The sequence below is a fragment of the Lycium barbarum genome, chromosome 8 (genome assembly GCF_019175385.1).
Source record: "Lycium barbarum isolate Lr01 chromosome 8, ASM1917538v2, whole genome shotgun sequence".
Taxonomy (NCBI): domain Eukaryota; kingdom Viridiplantae; phylum Streptophyta; class Magnoliopsida; order Solanales; family Solanaceae; genus Lycium; species Lycium barbarum.
In genome coordinates this window covers 21,230,751-21,247,477 of record NC_083344.1, presented here as the reverse complement: position 1 = coordinate 21,247,477, position 16,727 = coordinate 21,230,751, and the positions used below count along the sequence as shown (strand labels likewise).

Below are 16,727 nucleotides of genomic sequence, written 5' to 3'. Positions count from 1 at the left end.
AGAGTTGTCCTAGTAACTGTAGTAAGTCAAATGGCCTCGCATATATTAGGAGAGGGATCTAACAATTCTTTGACCTTGACCTCACATGTTTTCCACACATTATATTTCGTCTATGATTCCAACTTATATTGAGAAGATCCCAGCTAAGTAAAGCACATAAACTATTCAAACTTTCTTTGCTGGGTGAAAGTAGTTCACTTCGGATAGATGCACGGATTTATGGACCTTGTTAATCTGAAAGGATTAAATAGAAGGGAACAAATTAAGGAGAAAGAGAAGTAAATGTAAATATTGATTTGTTAATTAACATGATTTTAGGAGACTTTATTTTTCCTTTTCCTAGCGTAATTGTAGGACTAGAATATTTTCTTATATAGTAATTAATTGTCTTTCCTTAATTAGGTAGGATTCATTGTATAAAGGCATAAGACATAAACAGCCCTCCAACTTGGCTTCCGCTGGCAAGTATGACCTCCAACTTTGGGTGTGCACAAGTAGGCACTTCCGCTCGTCTAAAGTTGAACACGTATGCACACACATCCTACCTGGCAATTCGCGTGAGGTACAGCTGAATTTTAATGAACCTCCTAAATTTATCTCCAATTCTCAAATCAAATTTCCACCTAAACCTAATCCCCTTATTTCTCCATCAGCACTCGTTCTTCCCCATTCTGCCAGTTTTCTCCCAATTCATAAAATATGTATGAGTTCAACAATTCGAGTATTTGTTCAATATCTCACTACATCCTTTCCTATATACTGAAACATTTCCCATGAAAATGAAAGAGGAGAACTACCCCTTATTCCAAAAACTGAGTTTGACCCAGGACCCCAAACCCATTCTTCACCAATCTGCACTTAATTGTACAAAATTTACAAAAATTCCCACACCCATTTCATCAAAGTTCAATCCCAAAATGCAATTCTGCAATTTCCTAAATTTCTTTGATTCGGATGCGGGTATCCGATACGGGTACGGATCCAAGTGTCGGATTCGGAAAAATCTAAAATTTAAGATTGCAGGGAGCGAATCTAGGTATAGATATGAGTGTGGAGATTTGGCTAAGAAAATTAAAAATTATAAAGATAGAGCTATAAGTCCGAAATACCCCTTGAATTCTTGGTTTCTCTCTGTTTAGCCTAAAACATGAAGTACTGAATATAAGAAAAAAGGACTATATTATTGAAGTGTGCCATTTCCCATCTCTTAAATCTGTTTTATCTTTCATTTTGATAAATCAAAATTTCAATTTTCCCTCAAATTTGGCCATGGACTCCGGTCAAAGTATCCGAAGTTGGTCGACCGAATCCGAGACGCACCTGCATCCGTCCCAGTCTCGTGTAGACACGGGTTCGGCATAAAAAACGAAGTCCGCACAACTTAGGCTTTCTAAGAAACCCCAGAAATATCAACCCATTCTCCTGGAATTTATTAAATACCCCTCTACTTTCTTGTGCATCAATCGCATTGACTCGGAGCAACTTGGATGACTCGGCTAGTTTGACTCCGTCGGCGGGCCCCAAAACGGGGAGTGGGAACGAGGAAAGAGTTCTGATCAGTGAAGTTTTAATGTGAAATAAGGATGGTGAAGAACTTGAACGGAAGCAATTTTTACTCACCCAAAAACTTCTTTTCTTCATTAAATTTATTCAGAAACAAAAAAACTGAAAGCCTTTTTTTTTTTTTTTAAAATCTCTAATCTACGTGTAAAATAGTTGGCAGCCTTTGAATCGGTCACTAATCCACGTAGGAGTGAGTGTAATTCACGCATGTGACCTGCCGGAAAATTGGGTATACGTGTTCAACTTTAGACAAGTTGAGGTGCCTGCTTGTGCACACCCAAAGTTGGAGGTCATACTTTCCAGCTGAAATCAAGTAGAGGGTATGTTTATGTATTGTGCCTGGTATAAATACCCCTTCTCATGGGATGTCAAGCATTATTAGGTACAAAGAAACCTTTTCTTTCTCAAATTTTACAGTAAACTAACGTGATACCCAAAGAAGTATCTACTTGTGTCACTATCCTATTCATTTCCCTTGCGCCTTTCACCGCTTGTGTCATACCCAAATCGAGATGAGACGTGACCGACATTTGATGCCGTTAACTTGCATTGAACTGACCAATATAGTCATTCTACCCAAATCATGCTCCATATGATAGTTTTATTTATGAAAAATATTATTATCTTAAATATAGCATGTGGTAGTAGCTTTTACAAAATAAAAATATCAACATTCATATATTAAAGCATGGAGTATATCATAGCAACAGGCTTTAATGGCCAAACATCATCCGTCGACATAACAATAATTTGCAACTAGTTTAGTTTAAAAAAAAAAATACTCCCTCCGTCCCGAAAAGATTGTCTTCCTTTCCTTTTTAGTCTGTACCAAAAAGACTGACATCTTTCTATATTTAGAAACAATTAAACTTTATGAGATGACTTACAACACACAAATATCTAAGGCTTGCTTTGGACCATACATTTCAAAAGTCTTCCATTATTTCTTAAACTCTGTGCCAAGTCAAACTAATACAATCTTTTTGGGATGGAGGGAGTATTCCACTAATCATATGAGTACCCATAACATCCTATATACATCAAACCCATCTATATAGCCTCTATGACAAGAAGAATACATTAATAAATGCAACTATAACAACCTGCCCATGATTATGAAGTGGGGTACACCAAAAGCAATAGGCGCGGGACCGTGGCCTTTTCGTCCGTCGCATTACCTCTATTTTTGATAGAAAAATCAAAGAAAAGGAGAGACTGAGTAAAAATCAAGGGGCATGGAGCTTTCATAATGGAGGTCTCAGGTTCGAAATCCCTTGCCTACGACAGCAGGCAATTTGCTTTCTGGGTCGAGCTCGTCGCACGGGGCATGCCTAGTGCGGGTTACCTCTCCTATGTGGTTTGCGAGCTATTGCACAGGAGATGAGTTTACCCTGTGCGCACTCAAAGGGTAGTGGCTGCGGGTTCCCATGTCATAAAAAAAAAGCACCTCATAGTAGAGCAAAGGTTATGAAACGATATTCATGAATGAAATTATGTAAGCATTTCATAAACCAAATCTTTCTTTCAAAATCACAAGGTATAAACCGCAAGAGCATCATTATCAATCTAATCACTCTTAAGGGGTGATTCATCTCTACACGAAGCGGTGATAGAATGCATCGTGTTACCATCTATGAAAGCTTCCATAATTCTCCAAACAGCTAGGCATTTATACATTAAGGATCCAAGATGAACAATATTCCTCGCGATTAGCTAGGCAATGATACGTTGGGGTAGGAATCCACGAGTCCAATCATCCTCCCAACCAGATAGAATCAAACATAACCAATAGGAAAATGTGTTCTCAAATCCATTTCAATCTCATAAGTTCGTGTTTTTCGGCCTAAGTCATTCGATAAGTCAAAATAGTTCTTACATTGTACTTGAGCAAGAAATAAGTTGAAAATATCATTTCATTGCATGCGCTAAGCTTTCCATCATCAAACATTAACATATAGAACATTTAAAATTCATAATGCTTCATCATAATGTTATTTAGTTCATAAGAAAGCACAACATAATTTCATAACTTCAACGCATTGCACTTTAGGCCAATATAAGCATTTGTTTCAACCATGGAGCACATCATGCATGCTTTTCTTTCACGCGCATGAAACCATGGAGCACATCATACATGCTTGTCTCTCGCGCACATTAATTCGTTGTTTCTACGGTTCTCTTCTCCATTATTTTCTACATTGCTTTTTCACTACTATATTTCCTTTTCTTATTGATTTTGATATGCTTCTATTGAAACAGTCTTTCTACCTTCACAAGGTAGGGTAAGGCTGCGTACACACCAACCTCCCCAGACCCCACTTGTGGGATTACACTGGTTATGTTGTTGTTGTTTTACCTTTTCTTACTGTATCTTCTTTTCTCCGTCATTTGCAGGAGTTGCCCCGAGGTGATGTCCTTTATGGTTATCGCATTGATGGACCACGAAATTGGCATGAAGGGCATCGATTTGACGACAGCATCATTTTGATTGATCCTTACGCAAAACTAATTGAAGGTCGGCGAGCTTTTGGAGATGATAACAATAAAATGTGTAGATTTCTTGGAACTTATGATTTCAACAGCTTGCCTTTTGACTGGGGAGAAAATTACACACTTCCAAATATACCTGAGGTAGATTGAGAAGTAGATTGAGAAGAATTACTTGAATAACTTGTTTCCTCTTGTGCAAATCTAAAGATAATTTTCTTGCATGTTCAGCTAATTGCTGCGCTGTGACTAAGATGACAGAGCTGTCATTATTAAGTGCTCAGATTTTGTTATTTAGGTATTCTTGTTATTTCAAGTAAGACGAGTTTCAGTTTATTCTTCTGTAGTAAAGTTATTGAGGTTCTTTGTTAGATTGAGCCATAAGATTATACTACTTAGATCTGCTATACATGTTCACTCTTAAGGGTCGTTTGGTTTGCATTTTAGTTGTGCTTGGATTATAATGTAGGGATTGTTTGTGTGCTGATTAATCTGGAAGGGATTGCTATGCAGTGATTAATAATCAAGGAATTGTTATGTAGTGATTAAGAGATTATTGCTATACAAGAATTACTTTCTCTAATAACATTTTTGTCTTTGAATAGTCTAATCCCCGTATGGCTAATACATGTATTCTTATTCCACATTCTATCCTACACAAAATATTACATCAATTCCCGCATAACTTAATGTTAGTATTATTTGGATACCACCCATAAAACGTTGCATTACATAATGTGGCGCTTATGTGACCAACCATACATTGTACTCCCTGTCTCAATTTTTATGAACCTATTTCCTTTTTAGTCAGTGCCCAAAAAGATGTCCCCTTTTTGAATTTGGAAATTAATTCACTTTTTGAAATGATTTATAGCCACACAAATATCTATAACTTTTTTTAAGCCACAAGTTTCAAAAGTCTTCCTTTCTTTCTTATCGTGCCCAATCAAATAGGTTCACATAACTTGAAACAGAGGGAGTATTATTTTATGCGGAATTTTGTGTTGGATTAGTTATATCACACAATCAACCAAACCACCCATAATGTCTTGCTGTATATCCTCTTTTCTTGGGCAGACAGATCTTGTTATATATGAGATGAATGTCCGTGCTTTTACTGCTGATGAAACAAGTGGTGTGGATCCAGATCAACGGGGAAGCTACCTTGGTTTGATTGAAAAGGTACTTTCACATCCTACAGTTTGTTTTCTCTTTTATTAAGCATTTCATTTGTTTGTTAAAGTTTGGTCTATCTTCCTTAATAGCGGTACCACATGTTATACCACGAGTTAACTTCCCAAATATATACATTTTTATTATGGCAAGTTTCAATTCAAAGTTGTATGATATGTTCTTTGGCCCTTCTTAGATTAGATGTCTTTGATTTTTTGATCATATATTAGTCACTAACAGAAATCTGTAAACTTATTTATTCCTTTAGTTATCTGACATTCATCTACAAGTGTAGATACCACATCTTCTGGAGCTTGGCGTTAATGCAGTAGAATTATTGCCTGTCTTTGAGTTTGATGAACTGGAGTTGCAAAGGCGACCTAATCCGAGAGATCACATGGTAAACTTACCTTGTCTTTGTGCTTTATAACTGTTTTTGTTCGGACTTAAACTTTTCTAGTGATTTCTCTATTCTGAAGCTAGTTTATGATGATTATTCTTTCAGTTTATGATGATTATTCTTTCTTTTGTATATGAGCACGCATCGTGAGCCATTATGCTTTCTCTGATGTTCACTGCTTTAGATACTTCTTTTTCTTCTTCCCATCTATTGTTCTATGCTAAGAAAAGAATGCTTTGTGTTTATACTAGATGGCTCTTCGGATTATAGTGTATCTATATATATGTAGTTGTGTTTATATATATATATATATACACACACTGCGTTCAAAATACGATTAATATAACATTGTAGTTTGTGTTCCGTATCTAAAACATTATTATATTCATGTTTGCTACGAAAATTTATTAATACTTTTTAAAAGAGAAGAATCGTTTAAAAGAAAACTATTTTCCTCTCTTTGAGATAAAATAATAGCAATATTTAAGCATCAGTTGATCTTTCAATTTTAATTCGATTAATTTAAAGGTGAAAAATACTTATTATTTTTTATCAAATTTTGATTTGGATAATTCTAATTCAAATTATTAAATTAATTTTACATGTTTAAAACGAAACAAAGTAGAAATTGATTTTCTATTTAAACGAAGAAATGCTATTTTTGGTAAATATTCTCGGTTTAGCTCATTTTACTTGCCATGTTGTCTTTTGCATGGTTTTTCAAGGAAACGTGAATTAGAATTAGAATTTGACTAATTTACCTTATTCATTTATTGATCTTCATTTGATATTAATCTCTTTTCACATTTATTAGAGTAAGAATAAAAATAAAAAATTAATTAAATTGTATCTTATTTTTTAAATATATAAATTTTAAGTATATTTATTTTAGTAAACATAACAAATAAATGACATAGCGGAATAACAAATACAACAATTAAATATTTTGAAGAAAAGTAATAATATGGGGTCCATGTTTTTTGCTTGCAATAATTTCATTTGCTCCCACTAATGGGTTAATATGCATGTTGCAATGAATCCACTATTATTGACTTGATGGGGATACTTTGAGAATTACATGAATATTGTTTGATTTTTTTTTTTTCCCACCCATTTAGGAGGATTTATAGTGTTTCCACACTTCCCCTCCAGTGTGACTCGAACCCAGGACCTATCGGTCGTAGGTGAAGGTGCTTAACCACTGAGCCATCCTCACTTGTCATTGTTTGATTTTTTAATATATGGGGTGCACTTTTTTTTTTTTTTTTTTGACGTTGCCTTTTTTTTTTTTTTAATATGGGATCCACTTTTTTTTTCATGAGTTAGGAGAGGGTGGGGTCCACCTTTTTTTTCATGAGTTTGGAGCGGGTGGGGTCCACCCTTTTTTTTTTTAAAGAGATTGATGACGAAGCATGGGTAAACCGATACTTCTATATAGTAGAAAAATAGAAATATAATAAAGTATTTCTATCTACCTTTTAGAAGAGTTGGTAATATAAAATATAAAACGTCATTCTTTTACCCTTAAATAAAAAAGTGGGTGGGACCACAAACGACTTTTTTGTCCTTAAATAAAAATGTAGGACCGAACACGGACGACGATCTTGCCTCTATAAACCGGCTCTTCTATATAGTAGTAATAGTAAAGTAATATATATAATTTTTTTTTATCAAATTTTGATTTGGATAATTCTAATTCAAATTATTATATTAATTTTACATGTTTAAAATGAAACAAAGTAGAAATTTGATTTTCTATTTAAAAGAAGAACTTCTATTTTTTAATTTTTAGTAAATATTTTTTGTTTAACTCATTTTACTTGTCATGTTATTTTTTACACGGTTTTTTAAGGAAACGTTAATTAGAATTATAATTTCATTAATTTACGTTATTAATTATTTGATCTCCATTTAATATTATTTTTTCGTTTATGACATTAATCTCTTTTCACATGTATTAGAGTAAGGGAAAAATGAAAAAGTAACTAAATTCTATGTTATTTTAATATATAAGTATTTTACGTATGTTGCTGTACAATAATTTTATTTGCTCCCACTAATGGGTTGATACGCATGTGGCAATGAATCTATCATTATTGATTTAATTGTTTGATTTTCTAAGTACTTTTTTTTAACATTGTTTGTTTTTTTAATATGGGATTCACTTTTTTTTTAATCTTGCTTGATTTTGTTAATATGGGGTCCACTTTTTTTTCCCGTGAGTTTGGATGTGGTGGGTTCTACTTTTTTTTTTTTTTAATACTGGTTGATATTTAATATGGGTCCATGAAGAACTTCTATTTTTTAATTTTTAATAAATATTTTTTGTTTAACTCATTTTACTTGTCATGTTTTTTACACGATTTTTTAAGGAAACGTCAATTAGAATTAGAATTTCACTAATTTACCTTATTAATTATTTGATCTCCATTTAATAGTATTTTTTCTTTTATGACATTAATCTCTTTTCACATTTATTAGAGTAAGGGAAAAATGAAAAAGTAATTAAATTCTATCTTATTTTAATATATACGTATTTTAAGTATGTTGCTGTACAATAATTTCATTTGCTCCCACTAATGGGTTGATACGCATGTGGCAATGAATCCATTATTATTGATTTAATTGTTTGATTTTCTAAGCACCTTTTTTTTAACGTTGTTTGTTTTTTTAATATGGGATTCACTTGTTTTTTTTTAATATTGCTTGATTTTGTTAATATGGGGTCCACTTTTTTTTTTTCCGTGAGTTTGGATGTGGTGGGTTCCACTTTTTTTCTTCTCTTTTTTTTTTTTTTTTAATACTGGTTGGTGTTTAATATGGAGCCCAATTTTTTATTTTTTTATTTTTTATATTAGTTGTTGTTTAATATATATGGGGCCCATATTTTTTTTTTAACTTGGAATGGACAATGGACGACGAAAAGGAGCCGGTTGGACGACGAAAAAGCAGCCCAACCGGCTCTTCTAAATAGTTAGAAATTTAGTAGTTATGTATTGAAAGTCTTCATTGACTACTATGGTTAATTAAAAGGACAGAATGCTTTTGGTTTGACTAAATACTTTTGGACTCATGTTAGATCAATACATGGGGTTACTCAACAATGAACTTTTTTGCTCCAATGAGTCGATATGCAAGTTCTGGTGGGGGACCTGTCAGTGCTTCCCGGGAGTTCAAAGAAATGGTCAAGGCCTTGCATGGTGCAGGAATTGAGGTTTGCCTAATATCAGCATGGTCCTTAAAGACCTTGATATACATATCCATTATGTCTCTTCTACCTTTTCAGCCATCTATTAAGATGTTGGTTTCTCATGGTTTTTCATTCTACAGGTCATTTTAGATGTTGTTTATAATCACACAAATGAAGCTGATGATGAAAACCCGTATACAACCTCATTCCGAGGAATAGACAACAAGGTAAAGGAACTGTTCAATATAATAGGTCTTGGTCAATATTTAGAAAGTTATGAATTAGATCTTCATTGCACGTAATGTACCTTGGTAAGTTACTGTGATTAGGAGAACATCTACATTTTTTTGGTAGACTGTTCATGGGGTATTGTGTTTTTTTAACAGATAACTGTTGTAGTAATCAACATCATCTTTGAGATAAGTCTTGATGGATGCATCAAGCTGCAAGAATAGTTGTTTGCGTAACTTTACGGAGCTTCTCCACTGAGTGGCCTTTGATTATGGGATTTGACAGTGTTTTTACTTTCTGTTCTGCAGCTTAATATGGAGTGCATGATATACCATCATATATTAGTTAAAATGCTAGGACTTGCTTCTTTTTCCCTTTCCTCTGCTATAAACCTTCTCAATAAAGCTGCATCAGACCCATAGTCATCTCCCTCAGAAACCTTTTTTAACTCATTCTGTTTTTCTCTATAATGCTTTATCTCCCTCAGAAACCAGATGAGACCAGGTTTACTTTATTAGGTTGTAAATCAAACTATTCATATTATGCAGTCTGAATTTCAGTTTTTCTATCAAAAGCTTTGTCTCTGACTCTCTCTGTTTCCTAATCCTTGCCCTGTCAATTGCAGGTTTATTACATGGTGGATTTGAACAACAATGCTCAGCTGCTGAACTTCTCTGGATGTGGTAATTCAACCACTCTCTTTTTTTCCATTGAATAAAAGGAAAGTCCGGATAAGTTTTGAACACATCTTTAAAATACTCTCTTCAGGATTTTTCAATGGTTATTTAAGATTGTTAACATGAAGCATAGTTTCCTAAGGATCAATCTTGGCAACGTTATAATGGATTGATTTACTCAACTAGATGCAAGTAGGCCAAAGTATCACCATTTTTGTTTTATGACTTTACTCAACTAGATGTTGACAAATATCACTCCACAAAAAAGAAATGTATTTCAGAAATTCTATTATTACTTGTTAAGAATTCGGAGATTGTTAATACAGCAAGAAACCATTCCTTGTATATTTTAGAAAGGTTTAGAATCCCTATAATTGTGTAAATAGGAATAGGAATTGTTAGAAATTACTTCTCTTTCCTTTTTAGGTCTACTTGCATACTCTAGGAATTACTAGGTAATACCTTCCTTTTCATTTTAGGATTACTTGAATACTTTCCTTTTCATTTTGGGATTACTTGTAAACACTATATAAACCCCAACATGCTTATTCATTCCCAATATCTCTCCTTTACATGGTATCAGAGCCTCTACGATCTTGGTATAAACTCAAATAGCTTCTTCTATCAACATGCTATGCCGGACAATATGTGTTGCCTGCTTGGCCAGTGAGTTTCTTCATTTTTTCTTCCTTCCATGCCAAGCATCGTTCATCTCTTCGAAGACCGTTATGGTGCAACTATCTCTTTGGTGATGGGGCTGCTACTTCTTATGCGACCGACACTCTCCTCTCCACGGGGTTGAGTCCTTACTCTAAAATACTCTTTTTTCACTTTACTAAGAATTCTTTGACTAGAGCTAAGGGTTTGAGTCCCTACTCTGAAAATTCTTTCTCCTCACTCCGAAAATTCACTCTCCCTCTTCTAGTATTTCTTCCTTTTTTTTTTTCTTTTTTTTTTCTTTTTTTTTCTGTTAAAATTTCATGACCCAAACTAGGTGCAAGTTACTGGCACCAGGCCGGCCTGCCGCTTGTCGAGCAAACCCTTTACATGTCGTATGAACTAAATATAAAGCATGAGCATCCCATAGAAATTATTGAAGCTATCACACACCTGAATTAAGTCGGCGTAGCTCAAATATGATAAATTAAGTACATGTGGCCTACCCACAGTGAGTCAATGGAGCTTCTATAGAATACATTCCATAGATGTAGCAATGGGATATATCCTCACAAGTAATGCTAATGGAATAAAAAGAGGAGAAGTCACCACCAGCCTAGTGTGGGGCTCGACACTGAAAGTATGTAGGTGGTGCTTAAGCTATGGTATCTGGCTGAACTTCGAATCATGAAATCAAGTAGTACAATAAGCTTCATGCACCTCCCTTTAAAAGGTGGAACAAGTATTTTAGGAAAACTTGCACTTTAATATCAAAAGCATATACCTCAAGTATACCAATAAAATTTCAAAATAATAATAAACATGTGGTAAATCATTTCACAATCACGCTTTCATATGCAATATTAAAATTGATCAAGTCATAAACATGCAACAATTCAATCATAAGACTCTTGAAATTCATGTCTGGCTCATAGAACATTAACAGTCTTTTTTCTTCGGAAGTCCTACAAACTAACATAATACACCATGTGTACATCATGACGATGAGAAATAGAGGAGAAAAGTATTATTGAATTGCTTATCTACATCATTACACTGAGCCCTTTTATAGACGCTACATTACAATCCCTTTCCACGTAGGATGCTATATATAAATCCTATTCCTAATCCAATTTTAACATTCCTCTCAAGCTGGTGCATACTAGTCATATGTACTGAGCTTGTTACAGATGTGTGACTAATACGAGACCAGTAAGGGACTTAGTGAAAATATCTGCAAGCTGATCACCCGACTTCATAAATTTTGTAATAATATCTCCGGAGAGTATCTTTTGACCAAGTGACTGTCAATCTCAATGTGCTTAGTCCTCTCATGAAGTACCAGATTTGATGCGATATGATTGGTTATCACTCACAAGTTTCATCTGATTGATGTATTCAAAACTTTAGTTCTCTGAGTAACTGTTTAATCCAAACTAGCTCGATAAGTTGCTACATTAGTTGCTCGATATTGTACTAGATTGAGCAACCACACCCTATTTCTTACTCTTCCAATACATCAAATTACCTCCTACTAAAACACAATATTCGGTCTAGAATGTGTATCAAAAGGTGATCTTGCCCAATCGACGTTTGTATATCCACCTATTTGCTCATGGCCTTGGTCCTCGAAAAGTAGTCCTTTACCTGGAGCTGATTTTATATATCGCAGTGCGCACAACTGCATCACAGTGACTATCACCAGGAGGATCCATAAACTGACTTACAACACAAGGAAAAGAAATGTCAGGTTTAGTAGGTTTAGTCACTGTGAGATAATTCAATTTACCGACCAACCGCTTGTATCTTTTAGGATCACTGAGTGGCTCCCCCTATCCTGACAGGAGTTTAGCATTCGGATCAATATCAATGGGTCTACATCTCATCATTCATGTGTCCTCAAGAATGTCTAAGGCATACTTGTGTTGTGAAATAACAATACATGATCAAGACTGGCCAATTGCGGTATCTAGAAAATACATTAGTCTACTGAGGTCTTTAGTCTGGAAATGCTGAAAAAGATGTTGCTTTAAATTAATGATACCATCCTGATCACTATCGATAATAACGATATCGTCACCAGAAGCCATCAAATAAATACACAGATTTGGAGCAGAATGTCGATAAAACACAGTGATCAGCTTTACTATGAGTCATGCCAAACTTATGAATTACTGTGCTGAACTTCTCAGACCAGCCTCAGGGAGACTGTTTCAGACCCTAAAGTGACCGACGCAATCGACACACCAAGCTAGACCCCCCCCCCCCCCTCCTCCCCTCGAGCAACAAAACCAGATGGTTGCTCCATACAAACTTCCTCCTCAAGGTCACCATGGAGAAAAACATTCTTAATGTCTAACTAATAAAGAGGTCAATGCCAGCATGGATAGAAAAAGACTGACATATGCTATTTTAGCCACGAAAGAGAGTATCACTATAATCAAGCCCAAATATCTGAGTATACCCCTTGGGAACAACGCGAGCCTGAAGTTGATCAAGTTGGCTGTCTGGATCAACTTTGACTACTTAAACTCAATGACAAACAACAATAGATTTACCTGAAGGAAGAGGAACAAGTTTCCAAGTACCACTCGCATGTAGAGCAGACATATCGTAAATCATAGCATGTCATCATCCTGAACAAGAAAGTGCTTCACCTATAGATTTAGGGATGGAGATAAAGGACAAAGATGATGCGAAGGCATAATGGGGTGATGACAAACGATGATTACTTAAAAGGGTATAGAGGGGGTTAGTATTACGGGTGGTTCTTAAATGTTTTCGAAGTGCAATTGTTTGATTAGGAGGAGGCAAGTCCGTAGTAGGTGCAGGGTTTGGTGCAGGACGTGAATCATTCGGGCCTTAGGACATGGATGACGATGATAAGTCAGGAGTGGTGGCATTGTGAATGGAGATGTAGAAGTAACTGTAGATTCCTCAAAAGTCTGTATGGGTAAGACTCGTGGCACTATTGGAAATGTAGAAGTAATCGTAGATTTCTCAAAGTCGGTATAAATAAGACATCAGACACATCAGGATGATCAGAAAAAGATGTGAAGTGAGGTCTAGAATCAAAGAATGTGGAAAAGTTGTGCGAGTGTGTTCTCCAAGTTGACACGACTCACAATCTAATATGAATAGACACACAGACTAGGCACCATCATTTGTAGATTTAACAAATTCGGATGTCTCAAACGTTTGTGTATTAGATCTGGAGAATTTGTAAATGGACATGCTATAGAGGAATTAGGAGAGGTAAGGTAGTAGAGGCCTTGTGATTTATGTCCTACGTCAACCATCTATCCCGTACCGCGGTCCTGCATAATAAAAGAATAATCAACAAATTTTATGGCACATGTCAAACAAATGACAAGTAAGATTAAAAGGGTAGCTAGGGACATAAAGAACAGAGTTTAGAGTTTAGAGTAACAGAGGATAAGGGATTAGCTTGTCCAACTATTTTTTCTTTTGTTTGGATCCCATTGGCCAAAGTAACAGCGGGAAAAGACTCTGAATAAACAATTTGTAACAAAAGTGATTTATCACTAGAAATATGATCAGAAGCATCAGACTCCACAACCCACGATCCAAAGGTGTTAGACTATGCGTCTGGGGCTAGTTGTGGAGTTGTTTGCTTACTTGCTTGATACTTAGGAACTCATTATATTCCTCTTCAGCTAAACAAACCCGCTGATTACTTATAGTGTCGGTCTGAGCAACATGAGCATTCTTTGGTGGTCAACTATGTAGAGAATAGCATACTTCATAGGTGTGTCCAGACCTATTACAATAACTAGGTTTACTTGAAATTGGTTGGGCTATGGTTGGAAAAGCGAGGTGTGTCACAAGAACCTCAAAGCAGAGGTTGAATAAGCCAGAAAACTCGCCAGAAAGTAAAAACGTGAAATTATCGAAAACTGAATGGATGCTTTCAAAATAGCTGGACGATAAACCCTGGCTCGAAACACGCCGAAACAATGTTCACGTGCCGGCACGTGAATCAGAATGGTCGCTAAAAAACCTGTTGTCAGCGGCGGGTGGGGGCGCATGACCGATCTTCTGTTGGAGATTTTTTCTGGGTGGTCGCCAGAGACTGATCTACCTTGTGGTACTTTTGGTTTGTTTGCACAATGCCTCTAGAGAGGGATATTGACGGAGACAGCTCTTAGGTCAGCCGAAAATTGCACGGTGGCTGAAATTTTCTTTCACGAAAGAAGCTAGTATTTGGCACAACTATATTTTCTCACTAATACTTTGATATTATGTGAGAAATAAAGGAGAAAAATATTATTGGATTGTGTATCTACATTATTACACTGAGCCCTATTTATAGACATTACATTACAATCCTTTTCTAGATAGAATACTCTATACATATCCTATTCCTATTCCTATTCTAACAATAATAACCGATTCACTTTCCCTGTTGGATTGGGAACTGATACCACCCGTAATTAATGTCGTACGAGTAGGATAGGGAATGCTAGCAAGATTAGAATAGGATCAAAATATGCCTCAATTTTTTAGTGGATATACCATAAGTGCACTTATGGTTCTGGGGCATTGAATCAGTATGTGCAAGCGTACCCATTCAGTTATCTAAGGTTCCTTCCAAAACATACTTAAATCATTAATGTTGCCAATACAACCCCGTGGGCTTAAGCATGGACATAATCTTCACACGCATGTAAACATCATATCATTTGTAGCTTATATATCATGAGCCGTAATGCATTAAACTTATGAACATAATCACATGTATCATTTGAAACAAATTAAAAAAAAGGGCAGCCCGGTTCACAAAGAACCCGTGTTAGCTGGGTCCAGAGAAGGGTTGCACCCCATGGAATGTGACGTAGACAACCTACGCTAAGCATTAGTGGCCGGTAATCATGAAATTTGTAAAGATGGTGACACTAGCACACGCTAGTGCACACATGCACAAGTTCACAAACGAACATTTAAAATAGTCATTTATATATTTGAAAACACTTGAAACATGCATTAGTTGAGGAAAATCAATTTTACAGGGTTTAAGTCTCCACTATCATCCGATCCGAGCTTAAAGATTTGGTGCTAAGTTCCGTATTCAATTACCGCAATTAATCTTTGATCATACACTAGTAGTTATTTAAGGGTTTTGAGTGTTGAATTTGAACTATTGGATATCGGAGCGTTATTTGGTAACAGATCTCTCGATTACCCTAGAATCACTCTTATACGTTGCTACTGCGTGAGTAGAAGAAAATGGTGTTTTGTCATTATTAAAAAGTAAATTAAACAAGAAAAACACAAAAAATGAAGGAAAGGGCTTACTGGTTGGGGATTTTGTGCTTGCTCACTTCATACATTGAAATTTGAAATCATCTCATGGTATTCATACGTGAAGGCTTCTCATATAAATGTGTGTGTGTGTGTGTTAATAAGGGTGGGATGTCCTTAATGGTCTTTAAATAAGTTGGTTAGGTGGGTTGTGATTGGAGGAGTAGTTCGTTTTGTTCTTCTATTTTGTTTATCCTAATCATTTTTGTATTTGTTTTTGGAAGTATCACATTTAGGAACCTTTTATATCATGTTATTGTGGTCAGTTTTAACTTTTTAAGGTAGTGCAAGTATTATTAGACACAGATGCCCCAGTGCGGAGGTGTGAGAGGTTGGCTATGGACGGTTTCAGAAGAGGCAGAGGTAGGCCGAAGAAGTATTGGGGAGAGGTGCTTAGGCAGGACATGGCGCAGTTCCAGCTTACCGAGGACATGACCTTAGATAGGAGGCTATGGAAGACTCATATTAGGGTAGAAGGCTAGTAGGTAGTCCCATGTATCCCTTGTACTAGTAGGCGCAGTTTCGATCTTCATTTTATTGTCCTTTGATTCTTGCAAACATTAGTCATTTCTTGTACCACAATTATCGTATTTATCCGTGCAAGCTACTGCTTCTTTTTCTCAGACTGCTTTATCATGGCTTTTGTCGCTTTCGTTAGTTTCATTTCCGTTTTGCTTTGTACTGTTTGTGCTTATCTAACCTTTTCTCGTCATGTTTTCTCTTGAGCCGAGGGTCTTTCGGAAACAACCTCTCTATCTTCTGAGCTGGGGGCAAGGTCTGCGTACACTTTACCCTCCCTAGACCCCACACAGTGGGATTTCACTGGGTATGTTGTTGTTATTGTTGTAAGGTAGTGCAAGTATTATGTCATTAGATCTCTAAGATCTTGTGAGTAAAATGAGTGAAATTGTTTTCGTCATGTTACTTAAATTCTTGTCCTTCAGCGGCATAGTCGATGGACAATAGGTAAATATTCCTGTACTGCCCCTTGTTGGTGCCGAGGGACGAAGGAGGTTAGGTTAGCCGA

The 16,727-nt window shown here is 35.8% G+C and overlaps 1 protein-coding gene across 12 annotated transcripts in view; it reads left to right on the top strand.

Annotated features, from left to right (window-relative positions):
• LOC132606036 (isoamylase 3, chloroplastic) overlaps window positions 1–16,727 on the top strand; it is a 52,376-nt gene that overhangs the window by 19,796 nt on the left and 15,853 nt on the right. For 10 of the 12 annotated variants that reach the window (XR_009569580.1, XM_060319337.1, XM_060319336.1 and 7 more), the window contains 7 exons: window positions 3,958–4,194; window positions 5,128–5,232; window positions 5,519–5,623; window positions 8,703–8,837; window positions 8,954–9,040; window positions 9,670–9,727; window positions 16,427–16,526. Coding sequence is in view for 11 of the 12 variants with exons in the window: in XM_060319337.1 (XP_060175320.1) it covers window positions 3,958–4,194; window positions 5,128–5,232; window positions 5,519–5,623; window positions 8,703–8,837; window positions 8,954–9,040; window positions 9,670–9,727; window positions 16,427–16,526 (827 nt within the window). In the remaining variant the exon portion in view is untranslated. The remainder of the gene's footprint in view (window positions 1–3,957; window positions 4,195–5,127; window positions 5,233–5,518; window positions 5,624–8,702; window positions 8,838–8,953; window positions 9,041–9,669; window positions 9,728–16,426; window positions 16,527–16,727) is intronic. The other 2 variants (XM_060319334.1, XM_060319335.1) reach the window with 2 other exon arrangements.